Source organism: Lycium barbarum, chromosome 7, assembly GCF_019175385.1.
Source record: "Lycium barbarum isolate Lr01 chromosome 7, ASM1917538v2, whole genome shotgun sequence".
Lineage (NCBI taxonomy): Eukaryota > Viridiplantae > Streptophyta > Magnoliopsida > Solanales > Solanaceae > Lycium > Lycium barbarum.
Window position 1 is genome coordinate 131,763,923 of NC_083343.1, and position 14,431 is coordinate 131,778,353.

The window sequence follows — 14,431 nt, forward strand, 5'->3', positions numbered from 1 at the left end:
TGTTTGATCGTATGATAATCAGCTTCTAGACTCACCAGACTTACACCGGATAGCACAAGCCAAAGATTTGGGAAGGTTTAGAGCGCCAGATAGAGGATAGCCCATATAACGGTCAGGCTCTAAGATAAGTGATTACATTTAATCTAGGGCTAGGCATAAACATCGAAAAATCGGACCGAACCGAATTAATTCGATTTTTCGGTTCGGTTCGGTTTTTTTTATATAACAAATTCGGTGTTTCGGTTCGGTGTTCGGTTCCGGGTCAACGGTTCTTCGATATTTCAGTTTAACCGATTTTTTTTTTTGGCTACATGAATACAAATTTTTTTTTTTGTGGGAAAAAAATATAAGTAGACAATAATATTTACATACTCTCAGCATGTAAATGTTATTAAACATTACATGGTAGGTTAAGTGTTTTATAGTAAATCAAATTGTTATATATAAGGAAACCCTTCAAACGTGAATAACTCCAATACCTATTTGTTGTTCATAGTATAACTGCTTTTATATAATTTCATACTTCCTCCTTATTCTGCAAGATTTTTTCCCTGTGTTTTTTTCTTACTTTTTCTACTTCCTCCCCATTCTCAACTTCTTTCATTGTTCCATGAAAAATAAAACCTCAGTTTTCATTTAACACTACAGGATATTGAACACAAGTATAATAATTTGAGTGTTGATTTTTATTACTTATAGTATAATAAAAATGTTATACATAGAATAATATTCATATAATTTATTTCACCTATTATAATAAATTAGATACAACTCACATAACGCCTACCCCTAATTTTACAAGCATTTCAAGCCCATGTTGAAAAAACCGAATTAGAAAAATTAAAACCGAACCGAACTTCAAAAAATTGAACCGAACCGAACTAATTTGGTGCGATGTTCGGTGTCCACTTTCAAAAAATGAACCGAACTTTGAAAAAACCGAACGCCCAGCCCTATTTAATCTCATTTAACACCCACGATCTTAACCATGTAACAATTGAAATGGGCGAGGATTATGGGAACATCTAATTTTGGTTATCCTATAAAATTCCCCACTTCCCACAATTGTATTCATCTATTCTCCTGATTAGGCATGACTTTATTCTTATTTCCAGTCAACTTTGTTGTTCATCACTATTCTTTATATATATCCATCATCTAGGATGGGAAATCAATAAGAATCTCTGTCTCTTGCTTTCTTAATTGTTTTATTTCAATTATACGATTTGTTGTTGTTATTATGTCATTCTCGTTACATTCACACATTATCCAAAGATTAACACAATTTGAATTAATTGCGTTACACGTAACCTCAACAACAACATATTCAGTGTAATCCCACAATTGGGGTTTATAGAGAATAATGCCTACACGGACCTTACCCCCCCTATATTGGGAGGTAGAGAGGATGTTCCCGATGGAATCTCGGCTCAAGGATAAACATATCAAAGTAGAACGGAAAATTAAAGACCAACAATTTGAGGGCCAAAAATTAAAGACCAGTACCTTTGAAGGACAATCGTGCAAATGACCCAATTTGATGCCCATCGAAATGGACGGGTCTTTGGTTCAAGCCCAAATTAATATTTGCAGGCCTGGCCCAATAACAAATGTGTAGCCCAAATTGGAACAATATATTCTTCACAAACCCTATTTTCTTCCTTTTAACTCTTTTGTGTAGCGCCACTCTTCCATCTTCAATTTGTAAGTTCCTATTTCTCAATGTATTTTTTTTTAATATAGTAAATCACAAAAAATTGTAATTATGTGTATTCTTAGAAGTTAATATATTTGTTTGATTTAGGTTCAAATAAAATGTACTAATAGTTACATAGAATTCATATATATATGACCTCATTTTCTTACATTTCATTGTTTGCTTGTGATTTTTTTTTTTTCATTTTAATATATGTTTCTCGTTTAATTTGAGCTATATTAGACCAAAGTATGTGATTTTAGCAAGTTAATATATGCATATACATACATATATATATATATATATATATATATATATATATATACATATATATATATATACATTGTATGTTGTTATGTTGTGTGTTGTTACTTGTTGTGTGATTTGTGTGCAAATAGAATGTGCTAATAGTTACTTAGAATTCATATAGCTTACCTCAGTTCTCACATAATTGTTATGTTGTTATTTTTTGCATGTTAATATATGTTTCTTGTTTAATTTGGGTTATAATAGACCAAAGTAGTTACAGAGGAGTGCTAATTTTCTTAATTGGAACAGAGGGCCCAGTTGACTGATTAAATATTTTGTTCTTTGTTTGATTTGGCCGGAATACAACGAAATTTTTATAGAGGGTTTATAAAGTCAACTGCAAATTTGTTTCTAATTGAGGTATAGTGGTTGATTTTCAAATAGCACCGTATGGTTACAAGCTTGAGCCGAGGGTCTTTCGGAAACAGCCTCCCTGTCTTCCGAGATAGGGGTATGGTCTGCGTACACTTTACCCTCCCCAGACCTCACATTGTGGGATTTCACTGGGTATGTTGTTGTTGTTGTTGTACTGTATGGTTACAAAGAATTCATATAGCTGACCCCATTTTTGACATATCATTGTTTCTTGTGATTTTTAGATGTTAATATTGGTTTCTCCTCTAGTTTGAGCTAGAATAAACTGAAGTAAGGCCCAGTTGATTGATTGATGAAATACTCGTTCCTTGTTTGATTTAGCCTGAATAGAGCGAAATGTGTATGGAGTAGCTTTGTCTCTAATTGAGGTGTAGTGATTGATTTCGTTCAAATAGAAACGCATGGTTACAGAGAACTCGTATGAGCTGACCCTTTTTTTGCATATCGTTGTTTTTTGTGATTCACAAGTTATATATGTACTTCATTTAGTCTGGTTCCAAATAGACCAAAATGGTTATGGAGGAACTCCAATTATTTCATCGAAATAGAGACCGAGTTTGTTGATTGATGAAATATTTGCTCTTTGTTTGATTTGGCCTGAATAAAGCAAAATGAATACAAAAGATTTATACAGTTGCTTCGAGTTTTGTTTTTAAGCAAGTCGTAAATTGATTTATTGAATCTGTGTTCATGTTGAATTCAGTGGTGCACATAGTCGGGAAAGATGCAGATATTTGTGAAGACCCTGACGGGCAAGACTATTACCTTAGAGGTAGAGTCATCGGACACCATTGACAATGTTAAGGCTAAGATTCAGGACAAGGAAGGCATTCCACCGGACCAGCAGAGGTTGATTTTCGCAGGTAAGCAGCTCGAGGATGGCCGAACGCTAGCTGACTATAACATCCAGAAGGAGTCCACCCTCCACCTTGTCCTTCGCCTTCGTGGTGGTGCCAAGAAGCGTAAGAAGAAGACCTACACCAAGCCTAAGAAGATCAAGCACAAGAAGAAGAAGGTCAAGCTCGCTGTCCTCCAGTTTTACAAGGTTGATGATTCTGGCAAGGTTCAGAAGCTCCGGAAGGAGTGCCCAAACGCTGAATGTGGTGCTGGGACTTTCATGGCTAACCATTTTGATAGGCACTATTGTGGTAAATGTGGCCTTACCTATGTTTACCAGAAGGCTGGTGGTGATTAGATGAGTTTGCTTTGCTTAGCACTATATCTTAGTTACTCTTTTGCCCACATTTGTGTCCCTATACTCTCCTATGTCTTGTCTGTGACAAGATGTAATGATTTTGAATTATGGGATTATGTTTGCAGCTTATAAGAAGTTATGGATTTTGTCAACTAAAATATGCTGTCCCCTTCCGTTTTTCGCAATTGTTTTTATGCTTCTGTGTGATGATTTGCTTTAGTGCGTGTTTCAATTGTTTGTGCTGATTTGCGTTTAATGTTTATCACTTATGCTTCAGAACTGAACTTATGATGTTGGTCTTCAACCCTTTGATCGAAATGCGGCAAAAGAAAAGGAAGAAAAGTTCGTGGGGTGACCGCATGATCTCCACCTCAGTAGAACTATGAGATTGCCCCAAGGGTCATCTCCACCTCATAGGAACTAAGATAATCACCCCAAGGACGCCTTTGGTGTCTAGGGGTCATGGACCGACCATAAAACCATGTTCAATTATAGATGTCCGCTATGTCCGCTCTCAGGTCCGACAGTGGGTCGGAGAAAAGATTAGTTGTCCATTCTCAGGTTGGAATCCACAAGAATTCTTAGTTAGATAAAGATGCCTAGTAGTGTAAACTACCGATGGCGAATATAGCTTTAACTCATAAAAGTTCGGGAATTTGGCAATGGCATAGTGTGCCAAGTGTTAGACTAATTTGGCATATATTAGCCAATCTTTAATAAGTTGGCATAAAAAAGTCAATATATATGTTTTGGGTCAAATATTTTAGCACAACATGACCCATAACCTTTTGAGAAAAAAATAGCTCCCACTTTCTCATTCTCTCTTTACTTTGTTCTCTTTATATGTTGGTTTCTCCATTTCTTTTTTCCAATTTATTTTCTTAGTTTCTCATTCTCTTTCCAAAATTCCCCCCACCACTTTATTCTCCTAAACCCACCACTTTCTTCTCCTAAAATCATTCAATTAGAACTCCCATTACAATTAGAACTTCCACTATAAGAATCTTTTTTTTTTAAAAAAATGGATTTAGTGGAGTTCAAAATAGGTATACACCTTCGAATCAAAATGGAGCTTCTTGTTAATTTATACTACAACTATAGGGAAGAAAAGTCTTTCAAAGAACTTTAGGATGTTTCTGATTCTGATTTTGAAAAGGCAAAAAAAAAAAAAAAAAAAAAATTTAGTGGAATTTTGCAAACCCCTATGGAGGTTTGACCCTGCAACTTATTTTTGAGTAAAAGTTTGTCTTAAGGCATAAATGTATACATCACTAAATGTATACATCAAATGAAGGACTCTTTCACACTTGATGTATACTTTTATCAATAAATGTATACATTTTGGGTTAAAAGATTTAGTATCCATGTTAAATGTATATATCAAATATTATATGCAGTCGGCCTAATGTGTACATAAACTGTTTATACCAACTAAATTTATAAATCAACTAAATGTGTTCATCAAATGAAAGACTCTTTCACAGTTGATGTATACATTTCAATAAATGTTTACATTTTGTTTTAACAGGTTTAGTATCCACATTAAATGTGTATATCAAATATTATGATGTTAAAGACAACTTTTATTAATATGATTTTTTTTAATGATGCTGCAAAAACATGAAATAAGGGAAACAAAATAATTGCTCCCTAATTTTTAGGGATATCTAACATGAAATAAGGGAATAATTAGAGTATTTTAACTAGTACTTCAAATAAAAAGGAACAACATGAATAACTAGATCCCTAATTTTATGGATATGCAGTAACCAAATAATAATAAAAAATTGAATCCTTAGTGTTAAGAATACAATAACGTGAAATAGGGAAAGAGAAAGATATTCTCCCTATTTTTGCTCAAACAAAATATGCGGATGAAACATTTGGCTACATAGTGCCAATTTTTCTAGGCTTATTTGCTAAACACCTTTGGGTTAAAAGCATGCCAATACTACGTAAGACTTGCACCTAAATGTCAATTTCCCCAATTTCGAGGTGTTTGGGTCAGTGCAATAGTTGCATATTGCTGTTTTATACATTTCATGCAAAATTTGTGCAAGTTTTTATTAAATAGTATAAAAAGTATTACAACAGAGAGTTATTTATATAGTCAATCACAAGATCTAAACAACATAAAAATTTGACAGGAATTTGCTGAAACTCTTTATCTGGCCGTGACATGATATAATCTAAAATCAAATAATTTTAGAACTCTTCTAACTTGGCGATGAATCCAAACCTAAAATGCTCACACTTGACATGTTATTGAATCTCTTACGTTGAAATATTATATCGTGCGAATAAGGTAAAACTCATTCCTTTATATATATATATATATATATATATATATATATATATATATATATATATTGTTAAATCCTTTTAACATAAAAAGAACTTTTAATATAGCGAGAAAAGTGGTTAAAAAATTATTTTCGCGTACAATTTTGGATCTCAGGGTACTCTTACTTATATTTAACCCCCTTAGAATTTCTAATTTTATCTTTTATTTATTTTGTTTCTCATCCAGTGTTCTTGTTTTGGGGTCCGATTAATTCATATCCGCACTGAGAAGTCTCACTTTTGGAGAATAAAGCGCTTCATACCAAAGACGTTCTATTTTAAGGGTTGAATCCGACACCACTAATTAAACGAGGAGTTTTTAATTAGTTAACCGATAGGAGCTATCGCAAATTACCGATAGAGACGTCAACTAATTTTATCTACAAAATTCTAGTCCAATTTTTTGTTGGAATAGGGGCCTAGTTAGTTGATTGATGAAACCATGTTCAATTCCAATATTTTTGTTTGATGGCTAACCATGGTATTTTGATTGTTTGAGCTGATTTGGCTGTGCAATTTTGTGTGGAATTTATATACTCCCGGGGTATCCTCTTCTTAGATATTAACTAGGGGGATCTAGTGAATAAGCTATTGTGTTTAGATTTTGGCTTAAACCCGTATATGTGTTAAACGACCTACTAAATAAGTGTAAATAACATATTTCGAATTCAATTAGTTAGATGGGTTGTAAATGAATTTCGAATCTAAACTCATAAATTTCAAATCTTGAATACGTTACATCTACTAAAAATTTACTTCTCAGTTGGAAATGCGTTGAAATCAAATACTCCTAAATTATCATTTAAAAAATATACTATGTGACACAAGGTATTGTACCCGTGTAACCAATAAACACAATTTTAACACAGCTTCTCAATCCCAGTCAAACTCAACAAATCTCAACAGAACTCTTATTAAATCTCAACGGTGTTCCTGAGATTAATCTCCCCATGAGGAACATGGTAACATTTTCTTTTCTTTCAATTCTTGCTTAGAAAATGCATCCCACAAGTTTCTTCATCCTAATTTTTAGTCCATGCATGCCCGACTGTCCCAAATTTTAGTAATGGTCTAGGTCCTTTTAACTTAAGTACTACTATTATATTATTTGTCCCTTGAATTTGAATGAAATCCAACAACAGATTCCCAGTTTTTCTAAACATTGCTCTTTCTTAATTTGCTGCATGCATCATAGCATTTTACAATTGGGAAATTTTGAAAAAATATACAGCTTTTGAAAGTTAACCATGTAGCCTATATACAATATTATATAACATTATACCTGGGGAAAGCATTATACATAGTGTATCAACCTTGTATAAAGTGTATGATAGTGTATAAAAGGTGTCGTTTATACACAAATATGAGCTAAATCAAGTTACAAACTCAAAAGTATGGGCTACATGGCATAAATATTTTCAAAACTAGACAAAGTGCGTAATTTTCCCTTTTACGATTTTGTTATGACATGGGAGGTTAAAATTGCAAGTAGTTTGAAACCAAGAGTGTGGCCCAGTGGTCAATGAAGTGAGTTGAGCACCATGAGGTCTCAGGTTCAATTTCTAGCAGAGACAGAAAAAACACTAGGTGATTTTTTTCCATCTGGTCTAGCTTTGGTGGACAGAGTTACCTGTTACCTGTTGCTGGTGGAGGGTGGCAGGTAGCTCGTGCAATTAGTTGAGGTGTGCGCAATTTGGGCCAGGGTTTAAAAACAAAAGACATATTTTTCTACGCAAGTGTCGATTGTAGGTCGGAAAAAAAAAAACGTTGATTGTAGGTGGTGACATCTTTGGGCTCGTAGTATTCTTAGCCATTTCTGCATTCGACGTCTGCAATCTGTTAAAAATTACATGTGCACCCAATGGTGTGGTCTAGTCAATGAAGCGGGTTGAGCACCATGAGATCTCAGGTTCAATCTCAGAAGAGAAAAAACACTAGGTGATTTCTTCCAATCTGTCCTAGCCTTGGTGGACAAAGTTACTGGGTACCTGATGCTTGTGGGAGGTGGCAGGTATCCTTTGGAATTAGTCGAGGTGCGTGTAAGCTGGCCCGGACACCACAGTTATAAAAAAAATTGCAAGTAGTTTAGTGTTAGTATCACATTGTATTCATTAGTTGCTGCAGGGGGATCGATGGGATTCTTTCTCAGAGACACGAGTCGATTATGGCTCGTCCAACAATCAGACCATAAGTTGCAGACCACAAGTTGTGCATTCTTTCAGTCTTCAGCATCTGTCCCACCACATACACTAAAGCTCACATATTTGATCTCTTTATGTATGCAGGCAGAGAGTGCTGCGGAGGGCAGTGGAATTGCTTCATGTAGTTGGATGCCTAAAACATGGGAGGGACACGAGAAAGAGATATGCTCCATGGCAATGGTGAGACACTTTCCGGAACCTCCAGTGGAAATAAAGCATTGTCTGAAGCTGCAGCGGAATCCAAAGATCATCGAAAGAGGTTCTCAATGTCTTTCTAAGTGAAATGTTTTGTGCTTTTAAATTATATTTTCTTTTGCGGGTATTTGCTTATCAAGTATTAATTTGTTCCCATTCTCTTGTTGGTTACAGTGGTACAACGATTCAATTTCTTGAGACTGTTCAAAGGTCTGATAATTCTTCAACATTGGGGATCACTTACATGGGAGGGCATGGCTGTGCCAGTTACTGGAAATCTTGTCATCAGAAACCCGTTCCTCTTCTTCTGCAAAACCAGCAAACAGTGAAGGTTTTTGTTCTCCATTTTGTTCTTTTCCGATAATATTAATTATATGTCGAAGGTTGAATTTTGTGCACAAAATGAATTGAAACTGGTCAAGTTATTGGTGAAAAACATTTTTTATTAAACATTCCAGAAGTATGAGTTGGTGGCATGGCTTTGATGGTATTTTAGCTATTGTTATTTTAATATGAATGATTGACTCAAAAAGACATTTACAGAAACTTAACTTCTGTGACTGCTTATGAATTGATTCAATAATTGAATTTCCATTAATTTGGTGCAAAAACATAGGTGAAATGTTGTCAGTTAAACTCAAGCAACCTTTGGCTCGGAAGTTGCCTCACTCAAAATGTCTTGTAGGGAGGAAGCGTAATAGTTGCTACCAATTGACATACCAAATTTTTATAAAGTACTTCATGAAGTATCTCTGCATGCATCTCTTATACACCTTGTACAAGACAGTTCTATCTCTTTAGGATGAAGTTGTAACTATTTCATCTTCTGTTCCATCTGTGAGATACTTAAACTCAAACAAAACATCTCAGAGCCAATTACTTTCCTTACAATTGAGATATTAGTCGTGAGAAGTTAGTGAGTTGGGCTTATTTTACTGCTGGAGTTCAATATGATGCAAAATAATTCTAAATTTAGAAGCTATGACTTACAATAACGTCATGATAGTTTGGATAAGCTTTATGTTATTTGGTGCTGGAGGAACTACTAAAAAGCTTTATGATATTTGGCGCTAGCTTGTTATTTGGATAAACTTTTAACATGAGTTTAATTCAGGATGATGATTCTTTAATATCTGAGACCACTTACTGGGGAGAGCACAATTGCTTTAGACCCTTGAAATGGTGCTATTCGAGACCTCCTTCTCTTCTCATGCAAAACCCGCAAACACTGAAGGTTATTGTTTTCTGTTTTTTCCTTCTTTTTCTATATAGTATTGATTATGTTAAATTTGATAGATATGCACAAAACTAAATTGAAACCGGTCAAGTTATTGCTTGAAAAGATTTTATTAAAGAAGTTCCAGAAGTATTAGATTCATGCCCATATAAGCGGTTGTGTGTGTTTTGATGTTATATAGGACATTGCTATCCTTATGTGAACGTTTCGCTTAAAGGGACCTAGAAACTAATTTCAGTGATTTCTTAAGGATTGGTATGGAAGAAATCAATAAGTATAACAACACTTAATGCGGTATGATGAAATATTTGCAAAAGCATGGGTGGACAAACTTTTATATTATTTGGTGCTAGAGAAATTGTTCTGAAAACTGACGAGCTTTATGATAGTTGGTGTTGGAGTATCATTTGGATAAACTTTAAAACGTGAAGTGCACTTCACACTGAGATTAACTCAGGAATCAGAAACAACTTTCTTTTCTTGCTACACCATCAGATCCGACATACATTATTGAGTTTGAGAGAATTGATTGTCGAGCTCAACTAGAAGGGCTTTTGTCCATTGGAAATTAGTCATTTGGAGGGGAGATAGATTGGGCTGCCCTATTTGCCCATAAGTAACCTTTTCCCCTAATTCTTATATTTTATTTTTTTAGGACTAGTTGTCCTAGAAAACTCTCTTTCTTATCAGAATATTCTTTTTCTCTTTAAACAAAAAAATTGGTCCTTTTACATTTATTTTTGGGATGATGTTATGGTACCATCTGTCGGGATAAAACGAGCGTAAAGGACTAGTTGTCACGATTTTTCTCCCTTTGGTTCAGCAGCATATATTATGCTCTCTTGTAAATTTTTTCACCGTTTTGTTAAGTAATTATCATCCTTGTTATTGCTGGTAATGGTCTTCTTATTCCTACCCTTAGTAATACGATTATGATATAGATTTATCTTCTTATGCAGATTACCAGAATATTTCGAGGAGTTTACATACTTTTTATAGCAATTAAGGCAATGGCAAGTAATAGAACATTGGAACAGGAGGGATTGGACAACAGTTTTGAAGGGGCCAACATATCCCAACATTTAAAATTGGAGGAGCTTTCTGATCGCTTAAGTTATTTTTGCTCTCTCTGGCCTCATAATTTTGAGTTTCACAAGGATAAATGTCTCCAGCTATGGGTTGCACAAGGATTTTTTGATTTTGAGTTTGGACGGAGAATAGAGGTTGTGGCGAATGAACATTTCGAAGACGTGCTTAAGAAGAATGTCATAGTGCAATCTAGATTTTGCATGGCCACAGGAATGATGATGTACGTAGTTAATACTGTTGTGTCCTCAAGTTCATCCTTGTGGGTACGAGAAGATAAATTGCAGCATTTGTTCTTACCCCCTGAGAAATTTGAGGAAGTCAGTTTTGGAACTCTTGAAAAACTCAACCAGTTGCGCACTCTGATATTGTTCTGTCAGCATGGTAATTCCATCAAGCGAGTACCTTCTGATTTCTTCCTCAAGCTGCCACACTTGAGAATTTTGGATTTGCAGGCAACTAACATATCTTTGTTGCCTTATTCTATTGGTCATTTGTTATCTTTGCGTTATCTTGATGTCTCGAAGACACGTATAAAGTACCTTCCTGAAACTATAGGTAGTCTTCGGTATTTACAGATATTAAAGCTGCAGAGTTGTTCTAATTTTTATAAATTACCAGAGTGCACCAACAAGTTGACTAGTTTGCGCCATTTGGATCTTAACATTGTTGGCCGACTAACTTCAATGCCAGTTGGAATGGGTAATCTAACCAGCCTTCAGACACTAAAAGACTTCACTGTTGGCAAGGAAAAAGGCTACGGTGCGAGAGAGTTGAAGCATCTCAATGATCTTTGTGGGTCGTTTCGGATTTCAAGTGTAGAGGAGGCTAGAGAAGCTGAGATGAACAAGAAACATCTCAATGAGTTGGAATTGCAATGGGAACAATATCCAGATGATTTCATTTCAGTTGAGGATATATTGGAATGTCTCCAGCCCCATGTGAGCCTCAAAGAGTTGACAATATCTTTCTACAGTGGCTTTAGATTTCCTACATGGATGAGTAACTCGTATTTGTACAACATTGTGAGCATTACTCTCGTTGAATGTAAAAGTTGTAGCGACTTGCCATCGCTTGGAGGTCTACAGTCACTAAAGTCTCTTCTCTTTGTTCGCATGTATGGGGTAAGGTCTATTGATCGTCACTTTTGCAGATATTGGGGGAGGCAAATAGGACCTGCATTCTCAAAGCTTGAAAAAATTAAAGTTGAGGGAATACCGAAACTTGAAAAATGGACAGGCGTGGAGAATGGGGACTTTCCATGTCTCCTTGAGTTAACAGTGAGTTGTTGCCCTAAACTTATTACAATTCCTGTGCTTTCACTTAGCTCTCTCAAGACATTGACAATTTTTAGATGTGAGGACCTTCAGTCACTTCCTAAGGGAAGACTTTCATTTCCTAAGGGAAGACTTTCATCAAAGCTGAAAGATCTTTACATAGCAAATTGCCCACCAGTAACGAACCGTTGCCTTAAACCTCAAGGTGAGGATTGGTTTAAGATTCAACACATACCTTCAATCATCATTGATCATGAAGAGATGGCTATGGATCCAAATCACTAAAATGGTAAGAAACAACTACTCAATTGATTCTGCACTAGACTTATGCATGGTTATTGTTTCACTCTGCATATTCGCTAGAGGATTAAAGAATCTTTTTTTGATATATACTCTGTACTCATTCTAATAGTTGTTTCATGCTAATTGAGAAGGGAAGAAAATGGAACTCTAATCATATGACCTTAAGAAAATGAGAGTTACCAGTTTAAAGTGTTATTATGTTTATGTTTTCCAGTATATAAAAGTAAAATATGAAACACATAAAATATGAAACGCATTTTGTCATTAAGTAGCAGATAATACCCTTCTATGATCACTAATTTTTGTGCAAATTAAGGCTGCGATAATTCCTTGCTTATGAAGAGTATACTAGGCAGAATATGTGTCGCGCCCCGAACCATGGCCTGGGGGTAACACGACACTCGGTGCCTTACTGCATGTGACCGAGAGAACCACATGGCTTGCTGAATCACCATGGGGCATGAGCTGATGCGAAATACACTTTAAAACGTGGATAATCTGAGTAAGCATGAAATCTCATAATAGTAGAGAAAATACTTGTTTAAAACATGATGCGGAAATAGTCTGAAATAACATGTTAAATACTGAGCCAAAATGGCTATATGACTCTGAAAGTCTGACATAACATAATTAACTAGTCTATGAAACCTCTGACATGAGTCTAATTGCTAAACTGTTTACCGGGACAAGGCCCCCGGCATACCTTTACCACATAACTGAAATAAACATAAATAGAGATAACACCCCGAATAGAATGGGGCTCACCAAAAGCTGATACGAGTAAATCCTAATGTGCTGATCCGTTGTCCTGTAAATATGCATCGTGCAATGCAGGCCCTCGGGCAAATAAAGGGGATGTCAGTATACTTGAATTGTACTGGTATGTAAAGTAACTGAATGAAATAAAGCATGACACATGAAATAATAGAACTGAAACTGTAAACTGAACATAAAGATGAGTATATATACAAAACATGAGCAAAACATTTTAAGTGAGAGAGCCTTAGTATAACCGACATGTAACCACCACGTGAGTATATGGCGTCTGATCTCTGCCCGACCAGCTAAGCCATCCTGTGCCTTACCGGGGTACAAGACATGAACATGAACATGAATGGATCCAATAATCCGCAATGGATAAACATGAAGGTATTGTCCTAACTGGGCGGAGCGATCCTTATCCTACGTTGGCATACATAGTTTTAGGCTATCTGAGCCTTCTCGATAATCTATGCAACTCCCAAAACATGAACATGGATATGATTGTCTTAGTAGCCCATGAATTATATAACATGCTTGTAAACATGATCGTGATTGTACTATAGCATGAAGATAGATATATAATATAACTTGTATGAAAACATGGAAGCATGTAGAATTTCATGAAAATAAACGTAAGAGTTCATATCTTGCATTTAAGAACCCATGGAATGCAAATATAGGTTTTCATGGATTACGGAGAGATTCTCAATAACCAAAAATGGGATATTAACAACACAATAACGAAGTAATCATACAAACATGGTACATGTACTTGGGGTTATCATGAACATATCTAGAACTCTAGTTTTGATAAACTTTCGTATAATCATGGAAGAACGTGGCGTAGGGAAGAACAATGATGTTCCCACACGTAGATAAAAATCCTACATCCCTGTAACGCTCCACAATTTGTACAATAGTCTGAACTTTGAGAAGAAGTCCAAAAGCTTTAATCTTGAATCCTTGAGATGAGTTTTCTTGAAAACCCAAGGTTAGGAATGATGAACCCTTATTTAATTTTTATGAATATATGTTAGAATTCACTTGAGATGCTTAGAATAGGCTTACCTTGATGTTTTCTAATGGTAGAGAAAGAAGAACTTCGTGCTAGGGCTTGGAAATATGAAAATAAGATTTTTGGACTGAACTCACGTATTTATACTATTTGCTAGGAAAAGTACGGCCTAAATGTACGCCCCGTACTTGAATGTACGTCCTGTACATCTTGGACATACCTCAATTGGCAATTTCCAGAACCTGTGATGTTTGGTCTGCAGGGTATGGGCTAAAAGTACGTTCCGTACTTTGTTGTACGGCTTGAAGTACGGCCCGTACATAAATGTACGACCCGTACTTGATGCCCGTACCTGGATTGTCAAATTCCAATGATTTGGAATTTTTGGGGGCAATGTACGACGAAGAAGTACGTCCCGTACAAAATTGTACGGCCCA

The 14,431-nt window shown here is 35.5% G+C and overlaps 2 protein-coding genes across 2 annotated transcripts; both read left to right on the top strand.

The window, feature by feature from the left end:
- The first annotated feature begins 1,554 nt into the window (after positions 1 to 1,554).
- Positions 1,555 to 3,733, top strand: LOC132604476 (ubiquitin-ribosomal protein eS31 fusion protein-like). The gene is made up of 2 exons (XM_060317998.1): positions 1,555 to 1,704; positions 3,084 to 3,733. Exon 2 carries the CDS (start codon positions 3,105 to 3,107, stop codon positions 3,573 to 3,575), a length of 471 nt encoding a protein of 156 aa, XP_060173981.1. The 5' UTR covers positions 1,555 to 1,704; positions 3,084 to 3,104; the 3' UTR covers positions 3,576 to 3,733.
- Positions 3,734 to 8,259: 4,526 nt separating this feature from the next.
- Positions 8,260 to 12,199, top strand: LOC132601972 (putative disease resistance protein RGA3). The gene is made up of 4 exons (XM_060315012.1): positions 8,260 to 8,378; positions 8,489 to 8,645; positions 9,429 to 9,548; positions 10,511 to 12,199. Exons 1-4 carry the CDS (start codon positions 8,260 to 8,262, stop codon positions 12,197 to 12,199), a joined length of 2,085 nt encoding a protein of 694 aa, XP_060170995.1.
- Positions 12,200 to 14,431: the final 2,232 nt, after the last annotated feature.